At 37.0% G+C, this 17,052-nt stretch overlaps 1 protein-coding gene across 1 annotated transcript; it reads left to right on the top strand.

The window, feature by feature from the left end:
• Positions 1–203: 203 nt before the first annotated feature.
• HIGD1C (HIG1 hypoxia inducible domain family member 1C) lies at positions 204–14,609 on the top strand. The gene is made up of 3 exons (XM_011387415.2): positions 204–345; positions 5,118–5,252; positions 14,545–14,609. Exons 1-3 carry the CDS (start codon positions 204–206, stop codon positions 14,607–14,609), a joined length of 342 nt encoding a protein of 113 aa, XP_011385717.2.
• Positions 14,610–17,052: the final 2,443 nt, after the last annotated feature.

Here is a 17,052-nt window from a genome sequence, read left to right as displayed (position 1 = left end):
CTCTGTATTCATGGAATCTGATTATCATTACCTCTCTTTATATATTTTTCTTTTACCACCCTCCAAACACAATGAAAGGATCCCATAATGAAAAGGGTGAAAGAAAGGCGACTGTTTATTTCAATTGAGCAGACAGACGTGTCGAGCGAATGAAAACAGAACACGTAATCAAGAGTATATTGAGGGTAAATGGATTCTTTTTAATGATTCACAGCAACCACATTTATCTCTTACTGTTACTAGAGAGAAAAATGTCTTCAGATAACCAGTGGTCAGCAGATGAGGATGAAGGCCAATTGTCCCGACTTATCAGGAAATCTAGAGACTCCCCCTTTGTTCCGGTAGGTAAGTACAGCCTTGACCGGGTACTGGAAAAATGTTTGTAATAACAGGTTAAAGCTTTACCCAGTGTCTTTAAAGACTGAAATCTTTTGTATAATTGAATATCTCAGATAATTGAAGTTACCCGCCTCTAAGCATGAGTTAAACTTTCAGAACAGTTTCTAGTATATGATAAATCCCCAATAACTATTAGCTATTATTATTATGAAGCATCAAATTTTATTCTATTTAATCTATCTCCATTTGAGGTCTACCTAAAATTGGCTGTTCCCAGCCCATCTAAATGAAATTGATTGAGTGGACTTTAACTTTTCTGTGATGACTCAAGATCATCATCAGCCAACTGAAAGTCTATTAGGGACTATGGAGATGTATATGTCTCTTTGTCCTCTAAGTAACTCCAACCTTTAAGTTCTTGTGTCTGATGTTTATAGATTTTTCTATGTCTTCCATTATTTTCAGGTACCACCAAAAAAACCTGCTTCTAAAGTTCTCTGGCACTAGAAGCTAGATACCCAAGCTTAAAAGAACTGAGTCGATTCAGAATAAGCAGCTCTGGAGAAATGGGCCTACCTGTACACTTGAGAGCATGAGCTTTGTAGTGCTTATGCTCAGTGGCCCTTTTTCCTGGCTTCCTGATGTGTTCCAGATGTCGAAGTTGATGGTTAAGTAATCTCTCGGTTAAAGAAGGGGTATTATAATTAGACCTGGAGTCTTAGCCTCTTAATCTTTTCCCAACACATTTAGTATTTTCATTTTCAACAAGTACCAAAATTTGGGCTTAGAAAACACAAATCTGAGCACCAATATTATGTTTTTAAAATCTATCTTTTCTATTTTATTACTTCAGCTGCCCCAAGCATTATTATTGTCTAACTTCAGCCATGCCTCTTTCCTTATGTTAATTTTGTCCAGAAACTATTAAAATAACTGATTTAAATCAGATGTGCATGTTTGTGCTTAATTCCATTAAACCTTCTAAGTAAGTATAACTCATATGTTTTCATTAAGTGTCACTGCAAATCTAGCAACTTCGTGTCATTATTCACATGTCACCAAGAATCAAAATTGTACTTTATAGTAATAATCCGTTTAGAAATTTCATTTAATTTGACTAAGAGTTGTAACAGCACCCACAGGAAATGGAAGCAAACAATGTTATAGTGATTTATTCCCTTCTTTAGCATTTTTAGCTAGAAAAACAATTCAAGAACTTGATGTCACTTGACCAGATCATGATAATGAACAGAGATTAATCACTGTACCTGTTGTAAATTAAATTAGTTTGCCAGAGACATTTAGGGTAATTAAAGTAAAAATAAAAGTGTTTCCAGCTAAATTCAATTATATACAAACTGCAGAGACACAATGTGGAAAACAGTAAAGGTCCTGACTTTGATCTCTAAAAGAAACAAAACCAATTTAAGTAAGAACAGAACCTTGATTTGATAAGGAAAGAGAACTAAGTTTTTGCTAGAAAAATAATGATAAAATTTGGGTATATATATATATATATAAGTATTAAATAGTTTGTTTAGCTATTGTTATTTTAACAATATCTGTGTATTTACTGCTGTAGGATAGAGCGTCTTGTGTAAATAACTTACACAACATTTTTGTTATCTTAAATAACTTCCATCATATTTTGTTTAAAATTGTCTCATGATCACTATTAAGGTCTGTGCATACATTATGTATATTTAAACTGTGTTACTAGATTATTTGTTTTTGCTTCTTTTATTTAACATTTCTTATGTACATTTCTGTGTATTAGTACTTCCTATAATTGTAATTTTTTATAGCTATGACAGTTTTTCCTCCGTTTGGGCCATTTGACTTGTTTTTAGTTTTTGTATCAATTTTTCTTTTGCTTATTTCCTTGGAGTATGTTCCCCCAATTAGAATTTCCGGGGCACGAAGTACTTTCAGTTTAATGTCACTTTTTATATATTTCTAGAGTTCTTTCCAGAAAGATTTAGCTAAACTTACAGAGCTTTCAGCATTGTATCTGTTTCTCAATGTGCCTACCATCGTTTTGTTGTTTTTGCTATTTTTATATCTACGTCAGTTTTACTTCAGTTTCATTTATTGCTAATCAGCCTGTAAAATATACATATATGCTATTATTTACTGATTGCTATTACCACTTATGAAATGGATCATAAAGAATAAATATAACTTCATCCACCTATAGAGACATACATATGCCAACAGTTAATCAAAACTTGCTATCGTATATAAATATCAATTGCATTTCTATATACTAACAAACACATGGAAACTGAAATTAAAAACATACCACCATTTATAATCATGCCAAAGAAAAATACTTAGGTGTAAGCTTAAGGAAATATGTACAGAATCTGTAAGCTGAAAATTACAAAATGCTAATGAAAGAAATCAAGTACCTAAATAAACGTAGAGACTATTGTGTTCACAGATTGGAAGACTCAATGTAGTAAAGGAATCAATTCTCCCCAAATTGATCTATAGGTTTAACATAATTCTCATTAAAACCCCAGCAAGGATTTTTATAGACATAGGCAAGTTTATTCTAAATTTATAGGGAAAGGCACAAGTCCTAGAATGGTTAAAATGGTCTTTTTTTTTTTTACGTGGGAGGCATCACACTAGCTGATATTAAGGCTTACCGTTTAGCTACAGTAGTCACAACAGTGTGTTATAGATGGAGGCTAGATGCATAGGTCAACAGGGTAAAGGATAGCACCCAAAATATAGACCCACACTTTTATTATGCAAAAATTTTCTTTATTCTTATGTCAAAATATAGTATTTTCCTTATCATTTTAAGTCTACCTTACCCTCTTATTTTTAAGTTATTTTTCAATTGCAGTTGACATACAATATTATTTTAGTTTCAGGTGTACAACATAGTGATTAGACATTTATATGACTTACAGAGTGATCACCCTGATAAATCTAGTACCCATTTGTCACCATGCAGTTATTTCAATATTATTAACTATGTTCTCTATGCTATACTTTATATCCCATGACTATTTCGTAACTACCAATTTGTACTTCTTAATCCCTTCCCTTTTTCACCCACTCCCCTAGCCCACCTCCCACGTGGCAACCATCCAAATGTTTTCTGTATCTATGAGTTTGTTTATTTTATTTTGTTTAGATTTCACATATAAGTGAAATCATACGATATTTGTCTTTTTCTGTCTGACTTACATCACTTAGCTTAATACCCTCTAGGTCCATCCATGTTGTTGCAGATGGCAAGATTTCATTCTCTTTTATGGCTGAGGAATATTCCATTTTATACATATACCACTTCTACTGATGGACACTTAGGTTGCTTCCATATCTTGGTACAGTAAATAATGCTGCAATGAATACATGAATTCATATGTCTATTCAAATTAGTGTTTTGGGTTTCTTCGGATAAATACCCAGAAGTGGAATTATTGGGCCCTCCTTTGTCTCTTGTCGTAGCCTTTGGCTTGAAGTCTATTTTGTCTGATTTAAATATTGCTACCCCAACTTTTTTGTTTCCATTTTCATACCTTTTTTCATCCCTTCCTTCACTTTCAGTCTGTATGTGTCTTTCGATCTGAAATGAGTCTCTTCTAGGCAGCATTTGTAAGGGTCTTCTTTTCTTATCCATGCAGCCACCCTATGTCTTTTGATTGGAGCAAAAGACATTTTAATCCATTTACAATGAAAGTAGTTGTTGATAGATATGTAGTTATTACCATTTTATTATTCATATTTTTTCTTTTTTCTTCTCCTTCTTAAAGAAGTCCTTTTAACATTTTCTGGTAATACTGGTTTGGTGGTGATGAAGTCCTTTAGATTTTTCTTGTCTGAGATATCGTACCCTCTTTTAGATGTTATAAACATGCTATTCTATTTTCTTCTAGTTTTTGTTGTTGATATTCTTGTTTTATTTTTACCTTTAATTGTAATGCATCTAGAATTTTTTTGTAGGGTCTGGTATGAGATACAAATCCAAGTTAGTTCTCTATACCAAAAAATTGTACTAATGATATTTATTAAATAATTATTCCTTTATCTGTCTTTTGGTTGTTTGGATTTGGCATGGGTTAAGTTCTCATAGTGTTTTAAATCTCTTTCCAGAATCTTTCCTATTCAGTTGACCAGATTTCTGTTTTAGAGCTAATTGCATAGACTCTTGGTCATCCCATCACCTTTAACATCTGTAGGAAATACAAAAATATTCGTGAGGGCTTGGAGAGTTTTCTAGAATCACAGTTCTTCTTGGAGTCACATACTTCTTGTGCAAATATTCATATCTTTTCATCTTTCAATAAAGTTTCATGTCTCATTTTTACAGAAGATTCACGATTTTACCACTTTGCTAGATTTACTCCTTATTCGGTAACAAGTAGAAAGGAGTAAAGCCAAACCCTCAAAAGCTATTATCGATGCTGGGATGTTTCACTGGTTCACTCACTAAGTGACTTGCCCCAGATAAAAGCCTTGCAGCATGCACAATTTGAAATCATGCTTCAGGAAAATTAGAAATGACTAGACAAATTACTATACTATATGGTTCAGTTTTCTGGGGAAGGCAAAACTGCGAATATTGAATCCATGAATGTTATTGGTCCATTTTTAAATTTGGTGGATCAAACCTGGCATGGTTCTTTTTAAAGTATTCTTTGGTGTCATGTCTGCTTATCTTCCAAGTACTGATCCTTTGTACCAGCTTTTATTCAACTCTCTAAGCTCATGGGTGTTCTAGCCTACTATTTATATAATCCCCCTTTTTTAATTCACAGGTATTGCAGGTTTTATGACTGTGGTGTCCTATGGTCTTTACAAGTTAAAGTACAGAAGAGATCAGAAAATGTCCATTCATCTTATTCACACGAGAGTTGCTGCCCAAGGATTCGTTGTGGGAGCTGTGACTCTAGGTAACTTGCTTAATTTGTATCTTGTGTTCAGTTGTCTTTGAAAGTATTTTTATTTATTTTATCCATTCATATTATAAGATTAGTAATGGGTCAAGATGATATAATGAAGGAGGAATGGTAAGAAAAACAATAATCTTCTCTTGGTTGAGGTTGCTGCCCAATTATAGGCTTAATTTCTTAATATTTTAAGTACTGGGGGAAAAAAAAGCCAGTAGACAAAAGGTACAAACTTCCGGTTATAAAATAAATAAGTTATGGCATGTAATGTAAAGCGTGGTGACTATAGTTAATAATACTGTATTGCGTATTTGAAAGCTGCTAAGAGAGTAGACCTTAAAAGTTCTCATCAAAAGAGAAAAACATTCTGTAACTATGTATGGTGGTGGATGTCAACCAGACTCAATTGTGGTGATCATTTTACAATATAAACAAATATCGAATTTTGTTGTACATCTGAAACTAATATATGTTACATGTTACATGTCAATTATACCTCAATTTTAAAAAATCCAGTAGAGAACTAGGTTATCCTCTTTAATGAAAGGAACAGTGAATAGTTCGCACTCTATATAACTCAACTAAAAGCAGTAGTTATAGATCCCAGCCTTGATCGCTCAGCTAACAGCAGCGTAGTTACCAGACTATTTGAACAGCAAATATAATTAAAGTAATTTAACTGGGAAGAAAACATTTTTAGAGCCGAAAAGTCTCAATATCCTCGTTCCCCTTTTATTCCAAATTTCAGCAACAGGCAAATCTTTATTTTTATTAGTCTATAATTAAGCAATACTTACACAGTCAAATCCAAATCCAGAGAACATTGTCTGGTTAATTCAGGTTATAGCAACAGCTAAATCAGATAGTTCTATTAAGAAGTCCACTTTGGAACCTAAATTACCTGATTGTCGAGGGGGCATCTACATTAATGAGGATAAGTCCAATGTTCTTAGCTCCCCTTCATGCTGTGCAGAGTAGAATCAACCTAAGAGTGAGACTGCAACTATGGAATGATGGGTGTGGGGCTTGCACATAGTTATATGGTAATTATCTTATTACTATGAGCTGTGACATGCAAGTCTTGAGCAAGAAACTTTAGTACAAAATTAGTCCTCATTCTCATCATTTGGCAAACATTTATTGAGCACTTCCTTCTTGCAGAGTACTGAGCTGGTCTAGAGACATAGAGATGACTCGGTCCCTACCCCAGAAGAGTTTAGTCTCCTTAGGAGAGAGACCAAGAACAGAAGAAAATATAAAGTCATAGGTCTATGACAGAAACAGCACAGGTTGCTGTGGAAGCACAAGCACAAAGGAGGGGCATTTAATTAGGGCTGAGGGTCCACAGAAGGCTTTTCTAAGGACGATGAGCCAAGAATGTGGAGGAATTGACTAGGCAGAGAAGATCAGAATTCTAGGTAGAGGAAATAACAAAGGCACAGAAGCATGGCATGTTAGTGGAACTCTACATAGCTTGGTAAGGTAAGCGAATCAATCAGTGTTTGATGAGAGAAGCAGAACTAATAGTAATATATAATAAGAGACTTATTACAAGTATTTGGGTTTATATAATTGTGAAGTCTTGTTTATGTAACAGGAGCTGGGGCCTGAAATGGGCAGGGCAAGCAGTTAGAAAGAAAAAATAGTTGTAACATGGCAGAAACAAGAAAAATCTTCAATCTGCAAGGATGAGCTGGAACATACAGGATGAACTGGAACCCTTGTGAATTTCTCACCATCTCTAAGTCTCCAAATTGGATCATGGGAGTGATATAGAAAAGCTGATGCCCTTTATCCTGGAACTAAAACATGAACCTGGCCAAGGAGTGAGAGAAGGTAAAGGAGGAAATTCAGCAGGATCTATAGTAGCTGTGCTCCTGATTGCTACCCCACGCCAACAAGCTGGGCCAGCAGATAAGCCAAAATATGCTGCAAAAGTACTTTGCATGTATTTTTTAAAAATTGGCTGCCGCTTTGCTTCTGTCTTCTAAATTTTATGTAAAATGTCTGCTGGGTAATAACTCAAGGGATAAAAAGAAAGGAATTCTGGAAAATGTAGTTACAGTTTAGCTCAGTTGACACAATCCAAATCCATCACTGTCCACCCCTTGCGAACCTGGCATCCATACATGTGTACGTGCCGCTGAGTGGGCTCCGACTCCTGCCAACCCTATTAATGAGTGATGTCCACAACGTCCTGCCCTCTACAGCCCTGCTCAGCTCCTGAACACTCATGCCTATGGCTTCTTTCATGGAGTCAATCCGTCTCATATTTAGTCTTCCTCTGTTCTGCTGCCTTCTATTTTTCACGGTAGTATTGTCTTTTCCAAAGAACCCTGCCTTCTCGTGATGTGCTGGAAATAGGAAAACTTTGGTATTGTCATTTTTGCCTCCAGAAATGTTTCGGGCTTAATTTGCTTGAGGACCCACTTGTCTTTTGGTGGTCCAGGGTTTCCGTAGAGCTCTCTTCCAACACCGTATTTCAGATGAACCAATTTTCTTCCTATCCGCCTTCTTCACTGTCAAACATAAGTAACTGGGAAGACGAAGGTGTGCATGCATCCATATACACCTATTTTAATACACTTAGCTTTCAAATAAAGACAGTGGTAAAACTGGCTCTCTCTTGGATAACAAAACCATGCTCATTCTATCCCAAAAGAAGATACAAAATCCCTCTTTGGATGATGATTTGTCTTTGAGCTGAGTCACATTCTCCTTTAATATCCTGTGACTTAAATAGTGAGATAGAACATTAACTACTAACCCTTCTTGTATTGGATGGGAGGTAAATGGAAATGGCAAATAGAAAAAAAGTTGGTTAATGTATACACAAATGCATTTATATCAAAATAAGGAAAAAATATTCCTATCACAGTCTTTGTTTCTGCAACTGGTCAGGTGGTCATGGCTGAGATTATGTTCTTCCACTAGCCATTTCATACTCCCTTTGGCTTTAGCAAGCACCTTGGCTATTCATGGGTATTTGACTGGTGTGATGACCCAAACCTTCATTCCTAAACAGTCCAGGTCATTAGCCATCCTGCCTGTGTTGGGTATAGCTTTCCATTGTCTTTCATCACAAGACATAGGAGTACTAAGAGATGCCCCCAAAGATATGATACATTCCTCCTTACCCTACCATTACATAGCAGCAACCCAATTACCCCTTGATTGTCAGATCAGATGAATGTAATGGTCTAACATGATGTCCTGTGGAATGGAGTGATAATCAAGGTCTCTGCAGACTAGATTATGGCAGAGAGTTCACACAGCCCTGAGACTGGACAGTGAAAGTAGACTACTGGCCCTGCCAGGTGAAAGCAAACTGGTTCTGATGGTCCTTACTAAGGGGTTACAGAAAAAAAAAATGCTTTCAATCAGATTAATAGCTGCAAACCAAATAGCCAAGTCTGTGTTAATGTGCTCTAGCAATGAAACCACACCTGGATAGCATCTGCAATTAGAGTAATCAACTGATTAATGTTATAGAAATCCATTATCATTCTCCAAGATCCATCTGTCCTCTGACCCGAGGCAAATTAAATTGAGATGTGGTAGGAATCACCACCCTGGCATCTTTAAAGTCCTGATGATGGCACTAATCTCTAAAATCCCTCTGAGAATGCAGTATTGCTTTGTTTACTATTTTGGTAGATAGAGGCAATTGGAGTGGTTTACATGTGGCTTTCCCTACCATGATAGCCCTTACTCCATAGGTCAGGGAACCAATGCGAGGATTCTGACAGCTGCTGAGTATGTCTATTCCAGAACTGAGGAAATAACATATAGTGGGTTCAGGGACCACCACGCCAATTGCAGAATGGCCCCTCAGCAAAACTCCACTGACCATCTGACCTCCTTTAACTCCTCCTTTGACTGATAGACCACACTAATTCTCCAGGCATTAGTATCAATTCAGAACCAATATTTAACAGTCTCCTAATAAATGTGACTATTTCCCCTTCCTTGTGTACAGGCATCCTGGTGAATGGCCACAGGTCCCTTTGGGGAAGGCTAGAAGGAGGATTTATAGTATTTACACTTTTGGCTATGTAACAGGGCCTTTCTTTAGGGAGATCTGAACTCTCCCTTCATTCAGGGGACTTCAGGTCTGTGACTTGACTAAAATCTGGGAATTCGTTGAGGGGCCATGGCTCTCCCCTGTAATGATTCCAGTCAAGGTTTTGTTCACCAAACCTATAGTTTTTCTGCTTATATTTTGCCCACCATTTTCGACTCTAGGGACACCATAATCAATTAGCCAATGCCAAAGATCTTGGTGGCTTAGACTATTCTGATTACTGCTTTGAATTTGCTGCCAGTTACAGTAATTGTGCTTTCCTTGTCAGTTGAATACTGCTGTTTGACCTCTGCCACCACAGAATCCCATCACTCTCACTGAATTCAGGGAGCCCCGCAGTTCCCACTGGCATTTCTGGCTTACAGGAAATAGTCACCATAAAACTCTTCAAAGATTCCAGGGCTCCCTTCACAAATGTATTTCTCACAGCCTCGGTGAAGGGACTAGGGTGTGAGTGAGCAGGATAACCCCACTCTAACATTCAAATCTCCCTAAGCCTTTGGATACCTTCCTCTATGGCAAGGTTTCTCAATCTCAGCACTATTGATACTTGGACTGAATTATTCTTTGTTGTGGAGGGCTGTCCTTGCATTATAGGATATTTAGCAGCATCCCTGGCCTCCACCCACTAGATGCCAATAGTACCCACCCCTCCCTGGCCAGTGTGACAGCCAATATCTCCACCCATTGCCAGATTTACCTGGGGAGCAAAATTGTCCCGGTAAAGAAAAATCACTGCTCTACCACAGAAGTATGGACCAAGGAAGTTCTGGCATTTCAACTTCATTTAGTGGAGATTTTTTGGTCCAAGTTTCAGTCATTCTCAGGCAGCGATGGAAGGACTGTTTCTATTGGCAAAAGAGTCTCAGTAAAATAAAGGGGGTCAAGGACCCAGTTTCACTGAAATCTGCCCATATGTCTTCATCCCAGTTTTCAGGGTCCCACTCCTTCCAATGCAATGCCTTAACTTTAACATAAGAGATTTTATGAGGTTGGGAATTTAATTTGTGTTGTGATTAGCAACTGACAGGATTAGCCCCTGTGTATATTTTTCAAAAATAGCATCCTCATGGCTACAAGAGTTAAGACTTTCTTTTTGGAAAGTCATAAAGATTTCAGGTCCCTCGTAAGACCTTGAGCTAGGAGTTAGAAGCCTTGAGCCTATCATTTTGTTTTCCCAAGTTCTCCAACACACTTAGAAGTAATCAACCTTATACTCTTTATTTCCACTAGACATTCTATGGAAGTAAATATTTGATCACCCAAAGCCTCGCTTCCTATAGGCACCCGATTAAGGGTATCTACAGGTGATAATTTTTAAAAAATGTTTTGCTACTGCATGCCATGGACTGCTAGCATCCTCTTTATCCCTGTAAAAATGGCTATTAATACCTTTAATCAGACCAGAGAATCAATTTCAGGTAACCAAGAACCAATTCTAAGAACCTATCCTCATGATTATGTTTCTAACCTATTTACAGCATAAAGTTGCCTTATTTCTGTGAAAGGATTAAGACCTTACTTTGACATTAAAACTTCCAACTAAAGGGAAAAAAGGAACGTACCTTCGTGGTTATGTAACTCTGGAAGCTTCCGATACCAAATTCTGTATCAGTCAGAGTTTAATCAGAGAAACAAAACCACCAGAGATGATATATAAAAAGGGATTTATTATAGAGATCTGACCTTATGCAATTTTGGGAGCTGGTTGAACAGTCCATGTTAGGCGTATATTTCTATGGCTGGGGACTGACGTTAGCAAGGAAGCAAGTGAGAAGAAAGAATAAACTGGAATCTGCAAGGATAGCTGAAACTTGAGTCAGTCTCTGACTAACTCCAACTCTGCTCATGGTGTGACCTATAAGAGAATCAGCCAATTCTGTCACGGAGCTAATGCACACTTGGCCAAGGAGCCAGAGAAGCTAGAGGAGGAGATCCAAAAGGAGATGAAAGATCTGCGCACCTTACTGTTGCCCAACAACAGTGTGGTGAACTTGCAAATAAACAACACGCACAAGCCGTAACAGTGCCAGATGCCCTGCGCCAAGTGCAAAAAAAAAAAAAAGATAAGACAGCTGATGCTTCAGCATTGACCTTCAAGTCTCAAGCAAAACATCTCCTGAGCCAAACTAACACAGAACTATGCAGAGAAGCGAATTCTAGAAAACAGCTAAAACTTAGCTAAATTATATAAAACAAATCCCCAGTAGATTTTTATGGTTGCAAGCTGAAAAGTGATAAGATGAAGTCAGCCAGAAAAAGCTTTAAACAGGGGAGTAACAGAAACAGAATGGCAGTTTAGAAAGATAGCTGCTTAATAGAAAGATTGGAAACAGGCAATGTGACACTGTTTAGGAATACTAAACAGATGGTCATACTATAAAGGAAGAACACTATTATAAAACTCAGAACAGTGGTTACCTATGGAAAAGGGAGGGGTATGTGGTCAGAAAGGGGAACCTGGGAGACTTCTAGGATGCCTGCAGTATTCTATTTCTTGACCCACAATTACAGCTTTCACTCTACAACTACTTGTTAATTTGGTCATTTAAGTTTTACGTACAATTTTCCATGCATATTATATTTCACCATGAAAAAAATGTTGAGGAAAAAGAAAATGACTAGAGATGATCTGCAGATGAGGAGAAAAAAATAAAGACAGAGAAGTTAATTAAATGATGGATTGGATCTGAATTAAGGCAGTGGCAGTGGAAATAGGAGGAGATGGATTCTAGAAATCTTGAGGACTCGGCAACTGAGTGGGAAAAGTAAGACAGGAGGAATCAAGGATAATTTCTAGGTTTCTGGTTTGGACAACCAGATGAAAGGTCTGCCTTTCACTAATACAAAGAACAGAGAAGAAAGAACAGGTTTGGTGGGAGGATGAGTGCATATTGGACAAAACAATAATAGCTAACACTTAGTAAGTGCTTACGGTGTACAAGCCACCCTAACTGCTTTATGTAGTAAATCTCACCTAATCTTAATAAATACCTATTTTGAAACCCCTTGGTGTGCTGCCATACAATTCAGTACTGATGCTAACCATCAGGAGCTCACATCAGATACCACATGTTTGAGGACATAGTGTGCAAAAAGACTGCCCTTACTTCAGACACCAGCCTTTGGGGTTCCCAGGCCACCTGAACTTCTAACTAGCTACAAATTCGGGCATTCCCAGACCTCTTCAGGTTTGATCATTTCACTCGGGAAAGCAGTATACTTACAGTTTCATCATAAAATATACAAATCAGAACCAGACAAATAAAAACACAGATGGGAAGGTCTGGGAGGGTCGCAAGCTCAGAGCTTCTATGACCTCTCCCTATGGGATCAGGACACAATCACCCTCCCAGCATAGCTGTTTACCAACCAAGAAACTCCACTGAGCTTCAATGTCCAGAGCTTTATTGGGGCTGCAATATGTAGGCATGGTTGATTAAATCACTACCCCATCCCTCCCAGGTGACTGAATTCAACCTCCAGTCCTACTCCCCTCTCTGGAGATCTAAGAGCCCTCTGGTCATATGGTTAGTCTTTCTGGCTGACTAGCCACATCTTTAAGCTAAGAGCCCACCACGAGTCACCTCATTAGCATAAATTCAGGTGCGACCCAAGGACCTCTTAGACATACTCCTATTATTTGGGAAATTCCAAGCATTTTAGAAGATCTATATCAGGAACAAAGACCAGATAAGCCTTTATTAAACAAAACTCTATGAGGTAAGTACCCTTATTACCTGTTTTACAGATAAGGAAACTGAGGCTTAGAGAGGATACCTTACTTGTTCACAGTCACCTGGGCAATCTACTCCAGAGCCTAGAACCCTTAATTTTATATTATACTGACTGAGATGCCTATGGCAGGTATCTCCAAATTAGAGTACTCATACCCTAGGACAAGTATAAAGAGATCCATGGGGATGTGGGAACAGAATGTCATCTTGAAAACGAAAAAGCTTTACTACTATGTAGACTGACCCTAATACATTTATACCGCTTTTAAATAAATGCACATCTTGAGGGGCATGCTCAACGAATTTACTGATGCACGATTTAAAAGTTTAGAGACCAACTACCTATGGGACATGAAAATATCATATATGGTACAAGGAATGTATATGGGTCTCACACTCAGAAGACATCTAACTTAGAGATCTAACTTGCTTACCAGTGAAGCAACAGGTTTGAATGAGGTGAGACAACTCAGAACTCCAGCGCACATCAACATTTAAGAGGTAGGCGAGAAGTAAGAATTATCAGTGTCTAAGGGGTTCAGGGAAATAAGTCCTATAATTCTCTCTGAATCTGAGAATGTTATTTCCGTAGATACCACAATGATTCAAGTTTAAATATTTTTGTCTTGAATTTTATGCATCTACGATAGTTATAATACTATTTCTTTAGAAAATTATACAGACATCTGCCTCACTTTGCTATCATGTTGAGATAAGAACTAACTTACTGACCTTCTGTGCGTTCTTTGAAGATATTAATAAGCAGTGTCAGGAAAAAAAAAGGAAGGAAACTGAAGTATTTAGTTTAGACAATCTACTAGATAGATGATGCTTTGATAATTGATACAGCTGAGAGAGGGAATGAGTTGTAGTTTAAATCTGTGACTTCTTAACTTGCTTTGAGTGTAAACATTTGCTGATAACCCTGGAATTCATAGGAGCAGCTCCTCTGTTCCTCAGGCTACTTCTGCCCTTCTGTAAGGCCCTAGGAGACCTTATCTTATGGAAAGACATATGTCTCTCATCTGCCTAAACTCATAACTATTTCACCCACTAGATTGTAAATTCCTACAAGCAGGGATTAAATCCATTTACCTCTGTTTTCCTCAAGATACTGAGCACAAGTAGACACTGAATAGATGTTTGCTAAATTGAGGTGTCTATTATTTTTATCTTAATATCTAGCTGAATCTTTCCACTTCCCTAACATTTTTACCAATATTTTAAAATTCAGACTTTAGGGTGGCAATAAAAACATCATAAATTCAGATTTATACTGAACTTAAGTGGCTCTTAGTTTTGCTTTTTTGGTTTTTTTCTGGAGCCACTTGTATGAATCAAGCCAAAAATTAATAAGATGAATGGTGTTTGTTTGTTTTTAAATTGTGGACTAGTTTTGGAAAAATGCAAGTAGAAGAAATTCAGTGTTTGTTTCTCATGGATACACTATTGACATATATCTTTTTGTTTCTAGGTGTTCTTTATTCTATGTATAAGGATTACATTAGACCTCGATTCCTCGGTGTATCCAAAAAATGAAGCTACAAAAAAAAAAAAAAAAAAGACAAGAAGGCTTCTGAAAACTATTATGAAGAATGAATTTTCAATATGTAGCAAATTATACTGCAGAAGTATTAGACAGAATTCTCATAGCCTTGTATAGTAATTGTTTAAGAAGTTAATTTCCAAATCAACAATCATAGTCAACTGAAAAATATCTTTGCTGATGCCTTTCAGAACATAGGACATGGTTTTCCGACTCACAAATTTTTATCTTGTAATTAGTGGCAGAAAATAATCTATACAATGTCAAATATGCCAAATCAACAATCACAGTTAATTTAAAAATATCCTTGTCAATATCCTTCAGAACCTAGGATACAATCTTTTGACTTTAAAATGTTTATTTTATAGTTAGTTGCAGAAAATAACCTATATTATGCCAAACCAGTCTGAAAATTAGGAGTTAATAGTGGCTACAGAAAATTTTTCTATATCCATATTAAATGTGACAGTCTATTCATTGCTTAATTATCCCCCAATAAGGCAAGTAATCAAGGCTTTCATAAACTCCTTTTTAGAATGGGCAACAATTACATCACAGGAGAATGGTCATGTTATTTAAATTTGGTTCATCAGAAACTTGACTATTTTACCACAGACATAAATGTTTAACATTTAAATATCTGTGCATTCATTTTTATATTTCTTGGAAGTATTTCTAGGAATACAAAGGTAATTGCTAAAAAAAATCCCTTTTCCCCCAGATGACAATATTGTGGGAGTGAAAAGATTTACTCCAGACGTGCTATTGCTTATCTGGTAGGAAACACAAGAATAACACAGTCTGGATTTAATAAATTCATGTGGGTGTTTAAACTAAAAAAAAAAAAAAAAAAAACCCAACCCAAAAAATAAAAAATAAAGAAAGAAAAGAAAACACAAAGAACCAAAGTAGACATCAAATGTTAAGTGTGCCTGTGATCTTAAATTCCTAACTGCCCTACGGTTCTAAAAAAATCAACTAAACTTTGTTGAAGTTATAACTGTTGTGAGTCTAAGCCTAGAAAGGAAAACAAAAAAGCATTCACTGAAATGAAATCAAGAATGCACTATAAGATGATCTGCGATACTTATTTCCAGTTCCTTGATGTTTACTGTAGTGAAGGTTATTCTGACAGGAAGGTGAAGTCTAGTATTTGAGGAAGGGAAAGATGTAGGAATATCTAAAAATACGTCTGCGTTCTAGATATTAACCCACTGTTCTGTGTATTATATATGCTTTTCTCCACTGGCATAGGTAATTATTTTAAAAGTTGTCATTTGTACCTATTATGAGGTTCTTCTAGTGTCACCGAGTTCATCTGTTTTGGTCAACACTGTCCTCTTTGGAAAATAGGCAAGGAAAGAATCCAACTATTATATTCCACTAAAGTAAATATTCCAGCAACTGGATCTAATATGTTCCATGAAAGTTAGGAAAATCGAGGACAACTGGCATAGAATGTCATCCTACAAAGACCATCTGAAAAAGAAATGTCATCCTTCATGTCGATTATATACAAGATAATTCTTATCAAGCTACTGGAAAGATTCCACTCTTTTAATGTATATTCAGCATGAAAAATAGATTAACTGAAGTATTTAAATTGAAACAGCTTTACTCACATACTCAATAGGTTCCAAAATTTTCTAATCTTACTCTGAGAGAACTAAAATATAATATTTGTTGCTTGAAAAAAAGCAATGCAAAGTATTTATTTATTAAGAGTAGCAATGCATAAGAATTCACCAATGTATTTAAATTAAAATGTAAAAGCACATCTGGAGAAAAGTTAAGTATGCAGGATGTTCATTTACCCACATTAGCCTGAGTCAAGAGGAAGGGTTATTGCAGGAAGACCAAACGAATAGATAATATACAGTACCTGAATGGGCACAATACTTCTGGGGCAAAGCTCTGGTGGCTTAATATCATGTTTGATGTTGAGGGTTGGGGGCTGTGGCTCAGTCTCGGTTTTGCAACCGCAGCCGGTAAAAATCAATTGTTGTTTCTCTGCCGTCACTTCTCTGCCCCGATGACTGGGTCCTGCCGCTGGCCACATGGAGCTCACAGCACTCCCAGGCAGGGCTGTTCAGGGACCTCGCCACGCCATCTCCCCTCCCCATCTTCCGACAGCGAGAGTCAGCTTCTTTATTTCTTCCAGTCCACCTCCGACACCTAGGGTTCTGACCTGTGGTAGCTCTTATGCATAGATCCCACGCTCAGACGTGCTAGTGTGCAGTTTGGGTGTTTTTTGTCGAGTTTTAATGTTCGGCTTATTGTTGTTTCAAGGGGAGAGATCTGGGGACGTCTCTCACTCTGCCATGTTTCTCTAAACTCCCCATAATCTAATTTTAGAACACTTTTGTCACCGCAAAAAGAAACTTCCACCCATTAATGAGTCACTCCCCATTCTCCTCCCACTCAGCCCGGCCTTAG

The sequence above is a fragment of the Pteropus vampyrus genome, unplaced genomic scaffold (genome assembly GCF_000151845.1).
Source record: "Pteropus vampyrus isolate Shadow unplaced genomic scaffold, Pvam_2.0 Scaffold1000003898, whole genome shotgun sequence".
Lineage (NCBI taxonomy): Eukaryota > Metazoa > Chordata > Mammalia > Chiroptera > Pteropodidae > Pteropus > Pteropus vampyrus.
This window is presented reverse-complemented; position numbering and strand designations above follow the sequence as displayed.